Genomic DNA, 20,077 nt, shown 5'->3' on the forward strand with positions numbered 1-20,077 from the left:
ATGCCGGTAGGTCAAGTCTTACCCTTTTCATAGTGATTTTAATCCCCTTAGATGTTGTAATAATATCAAATAAAAAAGACTGCCCATTAGGCCAGCCTGATTTTTATATCCACGGGGTTAAATCTCATTCATTTGTTGTTTTGAACAGCTCCTTTGCTGGCACTGTGTACTGATGGTGTGTTCTGACTCCTCAGCTTTCTGCTCGCCGCAGTTCATTTCAAGGAGTGCACAATGACAGAGCGTGGAATTAAATGGGCCTGTGAGTATTGTACATATGAGAATTGGCCTTCTGCAATCAAGTGCACCATGTGTCGTGCCCAGAGACCCAGTGGAACAATTATCACAGAAGATCCTTTCAAAAGTGGCTCCAGTGATATCGGGAGGGACTGGGATCCTACGAGCACTGAGGGAGGGAGCAGTCCTTTGATCTGCCCGGATTCCAGTGCAAGACCAAGGGTTAAATCATCCTACAGTATGGAAAGTGCAAATAAATGGTCGTGCCACATGTGCACGTACTTGAACTGGCCAAGAGCTATAAGGTGTACCCAGTGCTTGTCTCAGCGCAGGACCAGGAGTCCCACGGAGTCCCCTCAGTCCTCAGGCTCTGGGTCCAGGCCGGTCCCTTTTTCCGTGGATCCGTGTGAGGAATACAATGACAGAAATAAACTGAACACAAGGGCTCAGCACTGGACTTGTTCTGTTTGTACATATGAAAACTGGGCCAAGGCCAGGAAATGTGTTGTGTGTGACCACCCCAGACCCAACAACATTGAAGCAATAGAACTGGCAGACACAGAAGAGGCTTCTTCCATCATAAACGAGCAAGACAGGGCTCGGTGGAGAGGCAGCTCTAGTAGTGGTAATAGCCAAAGAAGATCTCCACCAACAACCAAACGTGAATCTGATGTGAAAATGGACTTCCAAAGAATTGAATTGGCTGGAGCCGTTGGCAGCAAGGAGGAGCTTGAAGTTGACTTCAAAAAACTAAAGCAAATAAAAAATAGAATGAAAAAGACTGACTGGCTGTTCCTAAATGCTTGTGTGGGTAAGTTGTTTACTGCTACCTTCTGCTCTTGTGCTGCTGGTTAAATATTTTGGGAGAATGAAGAATTAAAACAGAAACTTGGCATTTGATTTCAAACCAGCTTTTTTTATCTCTGCATTTCCATTTTAAAAAGTAAGCCAAATGTAGAGGTTCCTGAAATAGCACCTGCTGAGAGAGGCTGTGAAGTTCATCCATAATCTGAACAGGGTTAGACGTGTCTCTCAAGTGTGCATGGACTTTTTTGACCTTTTGTAGAAATGGATATTCTTGTAACCAAATCCTGTTGTTCCATGTAATTTTCAAAAGATGGAAAAATTATAAAGCCAGTCTACAGAACATGAGTGCATATAGTACTGTAAAAAATGCCATTAATGGATAATTAAAATTACTTTTCTTTTTGCTATGGCAAGACATGCTCTGTAGAGTCAGCAGCTGCAGCTTGGGAGTATTTGTAAACAGTGTAGAGCTTGCAACAGTACAAGATGCTCTGTCAGATGTTAAAAATAACACCAAAATATGTAGCTCCAAGAAACTGCATGTGTAATACTGACCTTGAAAGTAATAATGTTGTATTAATACACATACTGTGTTGTAAATGTTTACAGGCTTTCTGAAAGTATTTTTGAAGTCAGCTGCTTCAAAAAACATTCAAATACCAATTCTGTTTTGTATTTTAGTGCTTTCCTAAGGAAATGCTGGATAATTCTCGCAGTGCTGTTAAAGAACAGAGCCATGTGAGAGCAGGGTTTTCTTCAGTTATTGACCTTGTGAGTTAACTCCTGTGCTGTAGCTTCCCAGAAGCAGATATCGCGTGCCCCAGCATACGAGCAGGTTCAACACTTGAAATATGCAACTATTTTTAGAGTAAAACACTTCATTTGAAACTCTGGCTCCACTAGTATGTCTCATGCTGTTCCTTAATGTTTCACAAAGTCACTTCATGGTTGTTGTAATCAAAAAGCTAATTAGTGGAGCTGCTTTGTTTAACATATTTGATCAGGTGTAAATGTTTTTGTGGGTATGCTGTGTTTGGTTTCTCTGAGCTAATAAATATTCTAGTTTATTTTTGTGTTGTGTGAGTAGTTAGACATGCACACTTCCTTTTGGAAAGAGATGCCTCAGTACTTCCTGATACCTCCAGTTCCTTACAACCTTTATTCCTTCTGAAATGAAGCAGCTGAAATCCCGTGTGGTGTTTTTTAAGTTACTGAGTGCCAGGGGTCAGTTGTTGGAGGTTTTTCCTATGCCTTACAAGGGTATTTATCTTGCATTCTGATAACAATTGTATTAAATATTAGGCTGTTTTTTCCCTTCAGTTTTTCAAAAGTGATTTTTTTTTTAAGTATTCTAATGTTACTTAAAATATTTCACACTTTCTGATTTAACCTGTGTGGGAAGAGTTTTATTTATATTTAAGAATGTGGGTTTGCAAGTGTTAAATGTTGCTTGTGACTATATAGTTGTCCATAAATCCCAAAACCATGTTCATATAAGTTTTGTAATGCAATAATGATTTGGTCTGAAGGGATCTTGGTGAGAAAAGCGGAATGCAGGTGGAGTTATTTGCTGATTCTTACTGCTGCCTGCTGAAAGCTTTCATGGATTTCTTTCTCTAACTTTAACACCTCCTGTACCCCGGGGGAGAGGGATGATGGGAGCACAGGAACCAGCAAACAAAGCTGGTAATTATCTGTCCTTCATCTCCGAATTTCACTTTGCTATTGCAGATATAATTTTTTTCCCCCAAATACTCCTTGTAATAGGAATAACCTTAGGAAGATTGATGGAGGTTACATGGATTCTCTTGTGCTTGTCTCTGGTTGTGGTGCAGTGTATCTGTGCTACAAAAGTACACCAGTTCAGCCAGTAATCATTAAAGCAATAAGCTGAATTTCTGCTTGTGATCTTACTGTGACATTCTTAAACCAGTTTAACTGTCTATTGAATAATTGCCCAAAGCATCTGTTTTTACCATTGAAATCAAGTGGGTCACTGTTACTAAGTGAGTTCTGTTTGTTTGCCAGATGGAACTCTTGGGAAGTTTTAGCTGAGCTGAACATTTGTCAGTCCTAAGCCAAGCAGAATTATAAAATAGGACAAGTTCTTGTTAAATACCAAGTAAATTAGTGAACATTGATGACCAAGAGTTGGGTGTTACCCTGCTCCATCTGACAGATGGTGCCTAACAAGGATTTGGGGGCTTCAGACTGAAACCTCCAAGTTTAAGATCAGTCAGTTGTGGAGGGTCCATTTGCTTTGAATCCATCTTTTGTTGGAGAGATGTTAAAATGTTAACTTTTGAAGTTAGCCCTGAAGTTAAAAATAACGATTAAAGGAGTAGGAGGAATTCTTGGCAGAGTGGTTATTTTCTTTTCTCTTAGAAGATATTATCTGTCAGAAGGTACCAAGGAAAATGTCTGATACTCTAGGACAGCTGTTTGGTTGAACTCCCTCTTCACATCTCAACTCCAGTACAAAATTCTGTTTACTAGATTTTAAATTTAATGTCAAGTTTCATTAAAAAACATGTATCAGACTACTCTTTTCCACGTCTGTTCTTTTTAGCTGAAACATGGAGAGATGTTTATAAAGTAGATTTAAGAAGGTGTGTGTGTTTGTATTTTTTTGTTTTGTTGGAGGCATCCATTAATGCTTTTCCCCCCATGGTAAGTAAACATGTCATCAAGGCTTCTATTCCTTGCAAATCCAGGCTGGACAGAATGTGATGAGTGCAGCTCTTGCCTTTCAGCATGAATAGTTTCCTTGATGGAGGGTATTCCTTCCAAATCAGAAGGATTAGTGATATTCCCCCATTCAGACTCTGCCAGCAAATGTACTTGAATGTTGCTTTTTTTTAATTGACTTGTTATTTTTTCAAAGTGAGTGTATCTGTTGGGTGATTCTTTCTCAGAAAGATGAGATTTTAAACTGATTCATGTGGTCAAAATTTATTAAAATCCTAGCAGAAACTGGAGTAAGCGTGGCTTACTGGCTTCCTCCAAATGCCAGTTTAAATTACAAAGAGGAATTACAAATGGTTTCTGCAATGACACCAATGTTTGCTACCATAGTGGCCTAGAACAAGATTAATGTTGAGTCCAAGGTGACTCATTTCTTAGGGGAGGGAACTGATGTATACTTAAATTAAACCTTATTGCCTTTTCTATAACTTAAGGTACCTATGGCAGAGGCTGTCAGGCAGTCCTGGTGGCCTGTGGGACTTACAGAATGTGATGTGCAACAATCAGCAGTTCCTGTGGGGCCTGGTGAAGCTGGTTCCAGCTGGCTGTGGATTTTGGAGTACAAATGGATGAGGATGGCTGTGCCTGTAAAACCTCTCTGGCATCCAGAGTTTGCTTGGGTGTTACCCTGGAGCTTCCCATCTCCTGGCACTTCAGGGCTGGATTTGACAGTGATGCTGGCAGAGTGTGTTTGCTGCAGGGCATTGCTGGGGATTCTTGAGTTGTGAGTGCAACTCCTGAGCTTGAGCTGCTAGACTAAAAGTAAACTGCATTTCTTCCCCTTTTCCTTTCTCCTCCACCTGTTTGTCACCTGCTGCAGGAGTGTGTTCCTCTCTTGGTTCAGGTCAGGTGGGTATTACTGTCGTGGGCCAGAGCTCCCTGTGGGGATGGTGCACGCATTCTTCTTAGCTCTGTGAAAGAAACCACTAAGAGTCTGTTTCTTAAACAAATCCAAAGTATTTAGAGCAATCTGTGATGAATCTTGTTTTGCAGTACATCCTTAAAAGGACTGGAAGTTCATTCCTAGTATTCCTATTTATGTCTGCTTAGTTTTTCCTTTGTCAACTGTTTTATTTCTCCTACAGGGTTTTTTATGCCATTAGATTTTTGAATTAGTGCCAGATATGTTACCCAAGCCTTCAGAAACACTGTGGGCAAGGAGAGTCTCCCTGGCCAGACGTTGGTATGGAGTTGGCTGGGCTGTGTCCCACGCTGCCCTGCACCTCTGGGAGACACAGAGGCACCCCCTGCTCTGTGTCCTGCAGAGCCTCTGGCTCTTTTCTGAGTGTTCATAAAGGCAGCCTGAAGGAACTGACATGAACAAGGTGCTTTCAGCTGGCACTGCCACCCAGAGTCATCCCAGGTGCCCCTTTCTGTCCTCCTGGCTGTATGAAAATGAAGCTGGATTAGGGGATGTTTCTGTGGGAGGCGTGGGGGTTTTGTTTCTCTTTGCTGGTGTAGTGAGTTCAGACTGACTTCCTCATCACATCCAGGATACAGCTGAGCCTTGATGCTTCTGTTTATGCTGTGCCAGGGGAGTGGGAAGTGTATGGGTGGGAACAGGCTGGGAGGCCAAGGGAGGCCATGCACCTCTCCTTGCTGCTGTCAGTCTGGGCTGGAATTGTTCAGGGAAGTGCAGCATGGATCACTCACTGCCAGGGGATGCCCTGCCTTGCTGGCTGTGCCTGGGGACTCAGACAGTGCCTGTGGGGATGGCTGGGGGGGGGAAGAGTCCCTGGTGTGAGTGGTACAGCCCAGCCTCCTTCTCTGTTCCCATGGGACAGTGGGAAGCATGCCTTGGCTGCTGGGCCAGGTAGCAGTGATGAAAGATCATAACTCTCACCTGGCTGGGAGAGCTCTGTGTAATGTTATCTGTGCCTTGTTCATCTGTCCTGCCATAAATGCTTTATACATTTGTGTGTGTACATCTTTGAGACTGAGGAGAACTCTCCTGCCTTACTCCTTGTCAGAAAATCATAACTCCTTTTACTTTGATTCTTGACTGCTTTTCTTAAACACTGTGATATTTTATGCTACAAATAATTGAATAAATGATCAAGTTAAAACCAGTTATTTCAATTTCCCTTAGAAGCACTGATGGTTAACTTTAATTATTAACTTTAATGATTTTCCACTGTCCAGCCTCCCTTTGAGGTACAATCCTGCAAGTAACAAGGGGTGTGGATGCCTTTGACAGATTGGAGAGGGACATCTGTGAGCAGTTGTTCTCGCATCTGTGCTGCTTTGTCTTGTAATGATACATTCAAAACATGCTACAGGGGTTGTATGTAGGCAGAAGAGCTCTTTGCAAGAATAACCAATATTCATGCTCTCATGCATTGAGTGGCTTCAGGTTTTAGGTACATGTCTTCTTGGGAGCATTTACTTATTTTTTTTTTTTTTTTTAGCTGATGCAAGGTGCTGGGCTTGAAGAATCAAAAAATACCCTTAATAGACAGAAGTTTATGTTCCCTGTGTCATTACCTGGAGAGTGACTTACTGTTGATTATGTACTAATACTGACAAGGAAGGCCCTGGAAATCCAAAAAGAGAAGGAACAGAAGGGTGTGTTAAAGGCCCATAAAGGTTTTTCAGACAATTCCTCTTTTTTATAAATTGATGTGTCACATTTGCTTACAAAGCAATCTGTCCTTCAGGAGAAATTCTTCCTTGGCTGAAATTGTGAGTCACTTACTATCAATAAAGCTTCATTTATGGCCACCTGATGTGCCCCTGGTGAAGAGCTGGAAGAGCCTGAGGGCTGACTCAGCTCCAGAAAATGCCACAGGTCCTCAGCAGTCTGTCTTAGAGGAGAAGAGATTCTTAACAGGTGTCAGAATTAGGCTTTAGTGGGTCAGTTGATCAGCCTCTCACTTGCTGACGCTTAAACCAATCATAGGATTAGTCCTTAGATGAGTAAATGAGAGCATATATGTGACAGACCACTTGCAGTTGTATCTGTGGCAGAAGAGAAGCAGCACAGGGCTCTGTCTCTGATCTGTTTTATGTTACAGCAGGAGCTGTCTCCACTTCTGATTTCTAAAATGCGTAACTTGGTTGTTTGAGCAATTTGCCTTCTCTTTGCCAGGCATTGTCCCACACAGGAGGCACAGTGACCTCCTTAAGATGAAGTGTTTCCTTTTGCAGTCTGCTCAGATGGAAGATGGTTATTGGAGGCATTGCTGCCTCCTTGAATCCCAGAAATCCCTAATCCCAGGTTGTTCTTTGGATAGTCACAACTACAGCAATCAGCTGAAAGAATTTGCTTACTGCATTTGCAGCTTGTGCCAGCCAGTGCCCCACAACTATCAGAAAGATACTGAAGTAAATAAAGGCTGTGCTGTAGTATTTTCCTTGGGAACTTTTCTATCTGGCTGTTCTGATGCCACTGGAAAAGTACACTAAGGGAAACCAAGACTTGGTTTTCTAGAAATGCTTATAAGCCCATCTTGCATATTTCCCAAGTTTCTATAACTTCACTAAACCCTATAAATATTTACATGTTCTAAAGAATAAACTTAATAGCACCTTAAGCTGAAATAGTTTGGTTTTAGCAGCTAATTCTGGCTTATTTAATATGAGGATAATATTGACATCTAATAAAGAAGAAGTTGTAAAAGTTTAAGGAGGATCAGGATGGTAAGAGTTATAATTGGGTGATTAATATTTTTTAAATTTAGTCTTTTGAAATACCCTTCTTAATTTCTATCATCTAATGTGTACTGAGATTGCAAATGTCTGATCTGTGCTGTTTCTAAGAGGCAGGGCTTTGCTGGAAGAAAAAAACCTTGGCTCCTGGTGCTGTGAAAGTCTTCCAATGAGAGGAAATGCCTGAATTGCAAAATGGGAGCACAGTTGAACCTGTAAATGCAGAATTCTGACTTGCACTTGTATTTTCTCATGACTTGGGTGCAGCACTTGGCATTCTGTCCTCTCCCTTAGGATGTCAGACTATAGTCAGAGATTTTACAGTGGGCAAAGCAGAATTTTTTAGGGGTACACAAAGACTGGTGTATTCAGGGGCAACAGCAAAGGCACGTTTCTGGAGTCCCCTTTAAAGGAGAGCTGTGGTTGTGTGGATCAGGAGCAGTCACTGAGTCACTGGGATGTGTTTGCATTTGTGTTGCTCTTGAAGCCAGTCAGGGCTGTGCCCTCACAAGGGTTTGAGCTCCTGGAGGCTCCTGGGTGTTCTGGGAACAATCTTAAGGCAAATGCCACTCTTCCTTTTGACATTTTACCAGTCTGGGGAATGCAGTGGGTGTCAGTGGGGAATAATCCAACTGGCACAGGACACAGTCTGCTTGTGTAAGTAATGAGGCACTTCTATGTTGTGAAATGCTGGGAATTATAACATCAGTAAATATTTCTGTAGTATTTCTCATAAACAGTGGGGATTTTGAGCTCTATTTAAATAGACTTAATGAATTGGAGGCTTTGGCTCATCCCACAGAAATCAAAGCCTTTGTAGGAATGTGCCTCCTATTGTCAATATAAACATATTCAGGTCTCATTTTAGTATGATGATACTGAATTTCAGAACTGCAGGCGTGGTGCATGTAGGCAAATTTACCTTATAGTTTTGGGGCAAGATTTGTGTTTTCTGGTTCATATTTCTGACAGTCTGCCCGTTATCACTATATTGTGTGTTCACTGCTGCCTTGGATTGTATGGACTGGCACTCTATCAGGGCTGTCAGGAATTTTTATGGGCTATCAGGAATTTTCCCTGTTCTTCTGAAGTGGCTGCAGTGGAGCAGATACTTGGTAAAACAGGTAAAGAGAAATTTTAACTTCTTCCTGTGGCTAAGAGGGGCCAAAGAGGCTTGTAATGCCCAAGGAATATCAGCCCTGCAGTAGTGAGTTGGACTAGACAAACAAAAACTTCCTGATGCTTCCCCCTGCTATAAAGAGTAATTTTAACCTGTTTGGATTAAAGAAGAGAGAATGACCAGGTAGTATCCATGCACACAGTCACATTGCCATCTCTCCATGAGCTGTAGCTGTGCTGGTTTGTGTCATGCAGCACACCAACCCTATACCTAAAATACTACTAAAAATACAATTCTTTCTTTATTTTTTTTAAGGCCTAGAAAACATACTCAGTTTGCCTGGTTTGCATGTATTACTTGATCTTTAGCTTAAAATTCATCAGCAAAGTTTAGAAATGTCCTTTTTAACTGACAGCTTATATAACAATTTTAGTAATTCTAGGACATGGGGCTTTGAGGAATGTCAAGTATTGCAAGACGTGGGAATAAACTTCCAGAACTGGCAGTGCTGCATAGAGCACATGTCACTGATCTGGATCCTTTTTGCAGCTTGTAGTAGTTGGTGCTTGAAAAAGGCATTGCCAAACCTCATGTGATCACCTCAGCATCAGCCTTGGATCTCAGTTGTTGCTGAGGTTTGGTGAAGAGTGGGATGATAATAAAGCAGCTGAGGGTGGGGGACTGAAAGAACAATTAAAATGATGAATTTCCCAGTAGTAGGCTGTAGTAAAATGTACTGCTTGACAGGCTGGCTGGCTGGAATGTGATTTGGGTCTGATCATCTGTCACCAAAAGATCATTTTAGGGATATTTGTTTGAATTTTGAAATCAGTTGTGGATATTTGGATTCTCAGAGTGGCCACCTACCATTCTTGGGTGGTCTTTGGTGTGTTTGTCTGGGGGATGTGGCGGAGGGTGCAGATGTGGTAATAGAAGTCTCTCCTGTGTCAGTATGAGTGGTTAAAATACAAAAAGGGGTGATGTGCCTTTTAATCTTTAACAAGGTGCTTCTCCTAAATTAATGTAATAATAAAAAAATAAGGATATCATAAGATAGCAGAGAATTCGCTCTTCTATCAAATTTCTTCTTTCCTCTGATTCTTGGGTTTGCCAGAGCTGTGGTATAACTTGTTTTAAGAGGGCTGGTCATGAGCAATTTGATTTGTTATCTGGCTACAAATACAAATCTACACACACACACAAAATACCAGTTTGGAGTATTTGGTTGGAATGATCATTGCAACAGCCATGAGGAGTTGCCTTATCAGCGGCAGAAATGTTTCTTGCATGGAAATAAAGTTCTACACTTGGCACTTCTGACTCCTACAGAGCAAGAACTAAAATTGGACAGACAAAACTCATCTGGGGAGAGACACAGGCAGGCACTGAACGAGACAGTAGTGCTGGAGAGGAACAGGAATGTCTTCCTTACAGGAGACAGACACATGCAGCACAAAACTACAAAGTACTGTGTGTGTGGTTTTCCTTCTGCCCTGGCCTCTCAGGACTTTGGAATGAGTGGGTAGATGACTGTATGACTAAAATTTGCAGTTGATTTGTTGTTTTGGAACTTCTCTGCTTCAGACCCCTGTTGAATAATCAAACTGTTATCTGTGGGAGCTTACACAGCACAGCTGATAACTTTGTAGAGAAATGTCTTGCACTGATAATCCATTTTCCCCCTGTGTTTCTTCTGAAAGCTTTATAATCTCAGCATTCAAAATGATACTTTTTGGCTGAGCTAAGAATGCTTTTCTAAATCCTGGATTAACCAGCAAGCCAGTGGTTAGTGTGCTTCTCTGCTAGCAGCCATTTCAATTTGTTGTGTTGGAGTTTTTTTAATTTTGGTAGGGGATTTTTACTCATTTGGGATGAGGGGGTGGGAAGTGTTGTGGTTTTTTTCCTTTTTTTATTTCATTTCAAGTCCTGAGTGGGAGTGATTGACCTGATTGGGTTTGATGACCTTTCCTGTTCATCAGCTTTTGTGTCTTGGTGAGCAAATGAAGTGAAGGATGGAGTTGGGTCTCCATCTCCAGCCTCCACTCAGCTGCTGACTCTCAGGAGCTGGGAAAGAGGTTTAGCTGCAGAAAATAGGGACAGGGTTTTCTCATTTGTCATCTCTGCTCTTCTCTGCTTGAGCTGCTGCAACAAGGGCTGCTTCTCAGGAGTGAGATTCTATTTACTGCTCCACTAAAGATGGCTTTGGGGACGCTATTCTGTTTCCTCAGTTCAGCACTGCACTGTTCTCTCATGGACCACATACCTAAAATAGAATATATTTGAAGGAATTTCTAAATTTAGGAAGTCTTATATTGGAACAGATCCTGTTAGCAGCTCCACATCTTACTGATGGTGTATTCTGATAATTGCAGCTAAGGAATACATTCAGCATGATTGGTCTTGATAGGAAGCATGGTACATAAATCAAAGATTTCCAGGGACGCTAGAAAACATTGGGGTCATTCATTGTTCTTCTCATCTTGCATTAGAAGGTACACACAGTGTATTTAATTTCTCTTGAATTCAGTTTTAATGGAGTATCCTGAGTGAAATGCTCAGGCTCCATTAGCAGCAGAGAGATGGTGAGTTGAAGAGAAAAATTTATGCTTTTTACCATTTGTACTATTTGGAAAAAATAAAACTTTTAGGCCAAAAACCTTTTAATAGATCCTATTTCTATGATCTGGTAATTGGTGATAAAATAATCAAACTAATCTCTTTACTATGAGGAAATTACTTCCTCTCTGGTCAAATGAAATGCTCTTGTGTATGTTAGTGCTGGTGTTTCATCATGGGTCCACTTCTGAGCTGCCTTTTGGTCTCACATTTTCCAGCTAGTATGGGTAATAGAAATGGTCTTAGAGATGAGGTAAGTGTAAATATTTTGCAGTGTTCTGCCTAAAATAATAAAAAATTGGCAAGTTTCTTGCTATGCAGCCGATGATCGTCTGTTTGGCCTGTAACAGAGCAGCTACAGGTGAGCTATGAAATGAGGTGGCTTGTTCCAGAATGGCTCCCTGGTATCTGAAATGGGCTGTGTGTTGTTTCTCTGCCCTCAGGAGTTGTGGAAGGTGATTTAGCTGCTGTGGAAGCCTACAAGTCGTCCGGAGGGGACATCGCCCGGCAGCTGACGGCGGACGAGGTGCGGCTGCTGAACCGCCCGTCCGCCTTCGACGTGGGCTACACCCTCGTGCACCTGGCCATCCGCTTCCAGAGGCAGGACATGCTGGCCATCCTCCTCACTGAGGTGAGCTCCCCTGCTCCTTGCAGGCATGGAACAGCACTGTAGGGAACTGCACCCCTGTGTGCAGCCAGTGGCACGCAGCTCTGGTTTGGGCTGGTGGTGGAATTTCTGTGAGTCGCCGCCTTGTGCCTTGGATTTCTCCTCAAGAAGTGAGTTTGCTTTGAGAGACTCCCTTGTGATGGTCCTGAGGATGTTCAGTTTTCTCATTAATGAACAGTCTTGGCACACGTTGCAACTTCACTGGCAGTGGAAGTGAGCTATTGTGAGGCTTCCTGTGCTCTGGGTGAGGGAGAGGAAATGCTCTCAAGGCAAAGCACTGACATCAATGACAGCGCAGTTTATTCTGAGTTTGTTAATGAGTAAGTTTACCTGGGCTGGCTTTTATGGGAGCTTCTTTTCCAGAGAGAGGCAAATTTCTTGCTTTGCAAAATTGCTGCATTTTTTTCTATTCCTTGCCCATTTTACAGACTTACTGGCTCCTCTGTTTTGCTCTTCCATTCGCATTGTGTCACCTCACTTCTGGTGACCTCTGCTGTTCTCCCTCTTTGCCCTGTAAATGATTCTGTTCCTTTTTTTTTGTCTGTTTCCTTCAACTCAGACTTTGGTTCCTCACCTGATCAGGGCCAGATTTTTATTCTGCCTCCTTCCCTGATGCTTAGTGCAATTCTGAAAGCTGCTGTTTGCCTACAAAGCACATAAAGATGATGGAATGCTCAATGTTGAATAATTAAAAAGAGTAGATGAAGCAAGACAAATGTAGCTAAAGCCTTGAGTATATATTTACATACGCCTAATATGAGTAGCTTTGTGCTGCTTACATAACTCTGTGTGGATGGAGTTACATGTTTAAAAACAAGTTAATTTACTGAAATACTGTCTTAGCGATTTTTGTGTTTGGTTTTGTTTCAGTGCCTAGGAATACTGACTCATCTTGTCATTTCTGGAAATGCTTACTAGTGTTTGAGCCCCAGTGATAATTTCCTTTTCTGGGTTATGAATGAGTGAAAATGTGGGTCTTAAAGGTGGTTTTTTGTATGCATCTGGTGTCATCCCTGTGCCAGTTGTCCTCCATCATTGATTGGGTTTCTCCTGCCAGTGATGACTAGAACTGGACAAATTTAACTATCTTAGCTTCATAGTTTTTGGGAATATTGTAGGAAACCATCTTGTGCAGTGCTTATAAATTGTTAAATCTAGACTTGACTCAGGTGTGAGATTTGAGATTGCTGTTGTTATGAGCTCTTACCTATTTTTTTCCTCTTTTTCAGCTGGGGGTGATCAATTGTTAATTCACTTCTTCAATTGAAAGATGTTTTTAACCAGATTTATGTTACCAGTTCCATGATAAATGAGACATTTCATTAGGAGTCACTAAACTTTAGATCTTTCAGGGTGCCAGTGTTTACAGCTCTCTTGCATTCCTTGCTAACCAAACACTCTCTGCTTGTGGTCATCCCTCCCAAATCTTTATATTGAACGGGCTAATCCTGAGTGCACCTGTGTTGTTTTACAGGTGTCCCAACATGCAGCCAAGTGCATTCCTGCCATGGTGTGTCCAGAGGTCACGGAGCAAATCCGCCGTGAAATTGCTGCATCTCTTCATCAGCGCAAGGGAGACTTTGCTTGCTATTTTCTGACTGACCTTGTGACGTTTACGTTGCCTGCAGGTAGCTACAAAACCCTTCTTCCTGCTGGAAGATTTTATTGCTTGGCCACTGGTTGAAAATTAGGTATTTTGACTTTCTGGTGGTGATGTGTATGTAGGTTTTATTCATTAAGAGGCTTATTAATTAATTTATTAAGAGTTTTATTTATTAAGACCTATTTTGTTAGGTCAGACTTAGCAGTTGAATTTGATTGCTCAGTATTTGCACACTTCAGTCCATACATTGTTCCTGTGAACTGAGCATCTGTTGTCCTACTTAGACATGAAGAAATGGAAGAAAAGTGGTGTGTTCTAAGGAAAGGCTGTATTTGAAGTGAAGATTGGAGCCCAGACATTTCTGGTCTGATGTGACTTTTCACCTGGCTATTTTACCTTCCAGTCCTTGCTCTTGAGGCCCAGAGCTGTTCTTTTTACCTGGTTGTAGCAATAGCACTTTTTGAATACTTTTGAGGTGCTCTGAGATCAAGAGACTGTTTACCTATTAACAAGGAGCTATTAGAAGACTTTTATCTTCAAAAGCTGTTTCCTTTAATAGAAATTCTACCACCAGTCAGAAAGCATGCAGCTGCAAACTGTGCCAATCAGCAGATCTGTTTGTCTTTTTTATAAAACATTGCAAGAATTCTATTTGGAACCCCTTTTTTGAGTGTTACCTCATCTTCTCTACAAAATTCTGGATAATATTTACCACTTGTGCACCTGATTGAGGTGCTGTATTCACTTGTACTCTGTGTGTCATGTGTGAGAGGCACATGGGGTGTCTGGGAGAGTAAAACTTCATTGCTTTTTAGGGGAGAGAGAGGAAAGGGGCAACAAGGATTTCATAACATGTGAGGAATGTTCTCTCTAGAGCTTAAGAATTTGTTTAGTATTTTCAAGAGAGACATCTGAAAGCACTGTGCAGCTTTTTGACTCATGCAATAGCCATTTAGTAATTAAAAAATAAAGCTGTGCAAAAGCTTTTGTGCATCAAGACTTTCTACTTTCCTCACACTTTGCCAACTGTACATCTTTTGCAGTTTGGCTCCAGAGAGCATTTCCAAGGATTTTAGAAATATAAATCACACAATCCTGCTCAGATATTACCTGAACAGTGCAGTTTAGGAACCAGTTTCCACTCGACCTTTTAAATAAACAGATTGGATCCTCTTGTAAAGCCAATGCTTGGATATTAGAGAGCAAAGCTTTTACATTAATTACTGATCTCTGCAAGCAGTTTTAGCTTAAAAAGCCCCAATCTATCATACAAAAAAAAAAAAAAAAAGACCACCCCACATCACCCTGCCTGTACCAGGCATTAGTGTGCTTCATTAGCAACTCATGTGCCTAAATGTGGGCTTAAAAGCCCTGGGGTATTGGACATCTGAGCAGGACTGGCAGCTACCACACTGCAATTAAGAGAGATCATTGTGTCCTTGAAATACCACTTAGGCCCCAGTCCTTATCCCCTAAAGTGCCTGAAGGGGTGCTGGATGTTCCTGTTCCTATTTTATTTTCTGCCTTAACTTTCATGTGTTTAAGTTTCATGACTGTGAGGTGAAACCAGCGAAGTTTCTCTGGTTGCTGCTCTGCCTGGCAACCCTTTACTGCTTATCCTCTGTTGGAATGCAGGCCAGGAGAAAATATTTACTGTGTGGCACATGCTGAGTTTTAGAATGTGTGACAGTGTTTGTTGCTTTAAATGATACAGCAGTCACAAAACAGTTTTGCCCATTGTACAGTTTTCCACCTTTTTTTCCCCTTCTTTTTTAAGAGCTAGTTGCAAATTCTGTCTGTAATGCTCTTGGAGCAGTTGTCAGTACTGGCATTTCCATGACATAGCTCAATAGTTTTCCCATTTCTTGTTTTTTAACTCTCTGCAAACCATTGGGGTTCTCAGAACTATTTCATTGAAGCCTGAATGAGATCACAAAGGAAGGGCATGTTCTGGAGAAGAGCACATCCCTTGGCAAACTGTGCCTGTCCATTGGGATAGACTGCAGAGGAGAAGCCATTCCAGATGGGTGGAAAACCATTGCTTAGGATTGAAGCTGTGCTTAAATATAATTGGGTTGAAAGTAAAAATAGTCTTTTGTAAAATTTCTCGCCTCAAGTGGTTTTCCACTTTCTCCTTCAGAGAAATCCAGTCTTACCCTATGCATGCTGTGATGGTCATTTCTGCATCAAAGGTGTGACAGTGAGGCTGAGATGCAAACCTGTCTCAGCAGCTCTGCAAAGCCTTGGGTCACACATGACAGCAGCTTTCCAGAGGAGGTGTTAGGGCTGATGGGGCAAAAGGTGTTCTGTGAGTTCTGAGCAGCAGTTACTGATGTCTCTTTTACAGTAACATGTAGTGACTCTTGTATTTGCTTCCTGTTTTTCCAGATATTGAAGATTTACCGCCCACAGTCCAGGAAAAATTATTTGATGAAGTACTTGACAGAGATGTTCAGAAAGGTAAATGCACTGAGAACAGCTGGGATCACTCCTGGCTTTTCCTTAGAGAATGTGTCTCTAGCTATAAATAGACTACATGTGTCTGTATATGTGTGGCTCTGTTCATGAACATGTTTTAAATAGAGATTGGATGTTTTCAACTGAATCTGCACCCTGGAATTCATAAAGTCACAGAATTGATTGGGCTGGAAGGGACCTTAAAGACCTTCTAGACCAGGTTGCTCCAAACCAGCAGATTTCAGAATGGGGGAGCTGCGGCTTCTCTGGGCAGCCTATTCCAGGACTCACCACTCTCACAGGGAGCAGTTTCTTCCCAACATCCCATCTAACCCTGCTCTGTGGTAGTGGGATGCCATCCCCCTTGTCCTGTCACTACATGCCCATGTAAAATTATTTTAACATTTCCAGTCTATTTATGAGGCAGAGGGAGAATGGAGTCTGTAGAAATCATGTTTGTAGAGCTTTTGAAAAATCTTTAAAAGTCAGTTTTGAGTCACAAGCTTTTTAAGGAAAACTGAAAAAAATCCTTTCAATTCAGTAACAATCCTCAAACAAATGATGTGAGAGCTGTGGTTTGATTTTGGTTTATTTTATTGCCAGTAGGAGAAATTTCCTCAGCCAGTGTAGTTGACCTAGTCATTGTGATGCCTTGTGAAGGCTGTCCTAGAGCAGAGGCTGGACAGAGCTAATGAATAAAGTAGGGATTTATTAAAAGGCCTCCATGGATGCACCTTGGGCAGCACCAGAGCCCAGCCAGGGCTGCACCCAAGATGACCCAAAATGGCCCCAAAATGCACGGCCGGGCACGGGGTCTCTCCCTGGGATCAGCTCTGCTCCATTTGCACCTTGCAGTTCATTGTCCCAGCCCAGCTTTAGCCCAGGCACTCCCACCCTGCTTGTTTTTCTCTCTCCAGCCCACGGGGTTTGTGCTCCTGGGCTGAGATTTGGATCATTTGTCCTTGGTGCCCAGCTGGAGCAGGAATTGTTTTGTCTCCCTGCTCTGTGCACAGAGCTCCCCATCCCATAATATGAAGTTCATAACTACACACTAAAGCAGCACAGACTCTGAAAAATAAAAAAGCCAAACCTGAGGCATCAATTGTAGTATGAAGACTGAGTATAAAACAGTTTTATTCATGCAGAGGGGTAGATCATTGAGACTATGCCATTATTGTGCTGTCTGAATTCCCTGAGTTAAATAAGAGCTTGTTGAAGAGCTGGCTGTGCCGTTGCAGAGCTGGAGGAGGAGTCTCCCATCATTAACTGGTCCCTGGAGCTGGGGACACGCCTGGACAGCAGGCTGTACGCACTTTGGAACCGCACAGCCGGGGACTGCCTGCTCGACTCCGTGCTCCAGGCCACCTGGGGCATCTACGACAAGGACTCCGTGCTGCGCAAGGCTCTGCACGACAGTTTACACGACTGCTCCCACTGGTGAGTCAGGGCAGCTTCTGCATGTGCTGCAGCAGCAAAACCCCACAGCCAGCCCTAACCCAGTTCCCTGCTGTCTTGGTTGGAAATGACAGGTGTCTCCTAATGGTGTCTCCATTTCCATTTCCCTTGAAATGGAAAATGTAAACCCCCTCCCTCCGAATTATTGTAAGTTTGAAATTAAGGGGCTCTCAGGCAAAGATATGGGAGGGGGAATAACAGTTCTTTACTAGGAAAATTAAAAATACAAATGTAATTGTATAAAAAAACCCCCACTGCTAGAGTCAGAATCCAGCGTGACCCCCTGTGGGTCAGGGTGGGGGCACAGTCCCATCCCAGGGTGGCTCAGGGTGGTGGCACAGTCCCATCCCAGGGGGGCTCAGGGTGGTGGCACAGTCCCATCCCAGGGGGGCTCAGGGTGGTGGCACAGTCCCATCCCAGGGTGGCTCAGGGTGGTGGCACAGTCCCATCCCAGGGGGGCTCAGCCCTCCTGCAGTGCCAGCTGTGGTTCTGCTGGAGCAGGGATCCTGCACAAGGGGGGAGTTTTCCTCTGGAGCTCCAGGGCTGCTGGAGATGGGCCTGCTCTCCCTCTGGGAATGCAGGGCAGGAGAAAGCTGCTCCTCTGGGAATGCAGTGGGCAAAGGCTGCTGTGCTGTTCCCAGGGCAGATTGGATCCAGGTAGGAATGCTTGGCTCCTCCCCTGGGCAGAGCATCTCCCCATGGGATGGTGGAATTTGATCAGCCCTGCAGGGACACTCTCTGGCCATGGACAGCAGAGATCTCCTGGAGGGAGGATGGGCCGTGGGAGAGATAAAGTAAACTGCCCAGTGAACAGAGAGAACTGCCCCACCTCTGACAGATGGCAATAGAATAGACACCCCAGCCACAGCTTGCATTGCAACCTAAGACACCTGTGGATTGTGCTCCTCAAAGCTGTCCAGTCCCCATGGTCCCAGCTGGGATCTTCATCTCATGTTTTAAATAGGAGCACTGGAAACTTGGATGCTGTGAACTCAGGGATGGTGTGTGATGCTCAGCAAATGGCATTTCAAACACTAAAATGCTTTATACTTGTCAGGCATGCACTAACCACAGTTACTGCAGCTGCAGTTTCTGTCCTGGCAATGTAAATCATGCACATGCCATGCCTTGCTGCTTGGTGGGAGCTGTGCAGAAGATTGTTAGTAGAAGATAGCCTTTTATTCTTTATAAACTTTTCAGTGTTTTCATTCCATCTGCTTAGTTATGGCTTTACCCAGGATTGCTCTTTTTATCCCTGTTCTGTCTGCTAAAATAATGGCAGTAAAGCAGAGAGTGTTGGCATTTAACTGATTCTGTCATTTGGCCATAAAATTGATTTATCATTCTATAGAACAACTTCTCTTGCTTTGCACTGACCTTCTTTAGTGGGATACTATGGCTTCCCTCTGCTAGAGGGACAATCTTAGTTGTTCCCCCAGTGGTGTCCAGCAGCTCTCCAGTGTGTCCTGGACTAAGGGATGAGCTGATAAAGACTGATAATCCCAGTCACAGATGATCATTTCTTTGATGTTCTTGTAGTCAAGGACAGGAGAAACACTGTCAGCACATACTGCAGTAAAAGCCTGTCCCTGTCCTCTTGCTGTACAGAAGGTCAACAACAAAGATTAATTTAGGGATACCTGTAAGTAAATTTTGTGCTGTTGGGGGAGAAGTCCCCAAATTGGCATCAGAGCTGGATTCCAGAAAGTGGTGCTTCAGAAGCAATTCTCTCAAGAACCAGTGTCTGACAGGATCTGTCACTGCTTTAGAGCTGTTCAGCATGGATTGTGCGTCTCAACCAGGCAGGAATGTCCCTGGCATCACAGGCAGCTCCCATGAGGCCAGAACAGAAATTTAGGATTGATCAGGTTTTGTTCTTTATGGTAACAAAACTAAACATGGTATCCAAAAACATGCTGCAAACTACTGAGCTTTGGACCAAATCTCCCAAAATGTTGGTGTTAATTATGGTTGACTTACTGCTCTATCTTAACATAACTCTTGCTTAGAGGCTTCTCAGTCTTGTTAAGGTTTTTAGTTTATGTCTAGACAGAATTTTCATTTTACTCTGAATTTGTGTAATCTTTATCCTTATTAGAAGTATAATTTTTAACTGATTGATGTGCTCCTTCAAGGGAACAAGTCTTCAGACTAGAAAGAACAGGTCTTCAAGGAACAACTCATGTTCTTGTTAAGAACAAGTCTTTAGAATAAGTCTTTTAGCCAGATTTTGTTGTAAATTGATCATTCTGTACATCCTGTAAGTGCTGGATAGATTCCATATGAGAAGATACATTTAATTTTGTGGGCTAGGACATGTGGCTGATAGGAAGTGATGTCGTCACTGGAACAGGCTCTTAAATGCAATCCCTGCTTAAACTTTTATCTAGTGGAATTATTCTTCAAAGCCTCCACAAAGACACTTAAAAATGGGTATTTTTATAGTCAGACAGAAAACACTCATGTAACTCATTTGACCTTGTTTTGTTATGTTTGTTTAGATGTTGAACAAAGAAAAGTCTATTTACCAGAGACAGTCTTGTGTCTGGTACTCAGAAAAAGCTCCCTAGTGAAGTTCCCAGAGGCTCTGGCCTGTGGAGTTTTTTCCACTCACCTTTCAATAACTCCACTTTTTTAGTTTACACAAAAATGTGTTTTGAAGTGCTCCTCTTTGTATTCCACCATTAGCTTTTGCTAGAGAATAGGCACATGCCCTAAGTTGACT

The 20,077-nt window shown here is 42.6% G+C and overlaps 1 protein-coding gene across 3 annotated transcripts in view; it reads left to right on the forward strand.

Annotated features, from left to right (window-relative positions):
- The window catches only part of ZRANB1 (zinc finger RANBP2-type containing 1), a 44,496-nt gene that overhangs the window by 12,781 nt on the left and 11,638 nt on the right, over nt 1–20,077 (forward strand). For 2 of the 3 annotated variants that reach the window (XR_009487234.1, XM_059852197.1), the window contains exons 3-7: nt 195–1,045; nt 11,614–11,801; nt 13,312–13,465; nt 15,829–15,900; nt 17,136–17,334. Coding sequence is in view for 2 of the 3 variants with exons in the window: in XM_059852197.1 (XP_059708180.1) it covers nt 232–1,045; nt 11,614–11,801; nt 13,312–13,465; nt 15,829–15,900; nt 17,136–17,334 (1,427 nt within the window). In the remaining variant the exon portion in view is untranslated. Of the gene's footprint in view, nt 1–148; nt 1,046–11,613; nt 11,802–13,311; nt 13,466–15,828; nt 15,901–17,135; nt 17,335–20,077 lie in introns of all 3 variants that reach the window. The other variant, XM_059852198.1, reaches the window with a different exon arrangement.

Source organism: Haemorhous mexicanus, chromosome 7 (genome assembly GCF_027477595.1).
Source record: "Haemorhous mexicanus isolate bHaeMex1 chromosome 7, bHaeMex1.pri, whole genome shotgun sequence".
NCBI lineage: Eukaryota > Metazoa > Chordata > Aves > Passeriformes > Fringillidae > Haemorhous > Haemorhous mexicanus.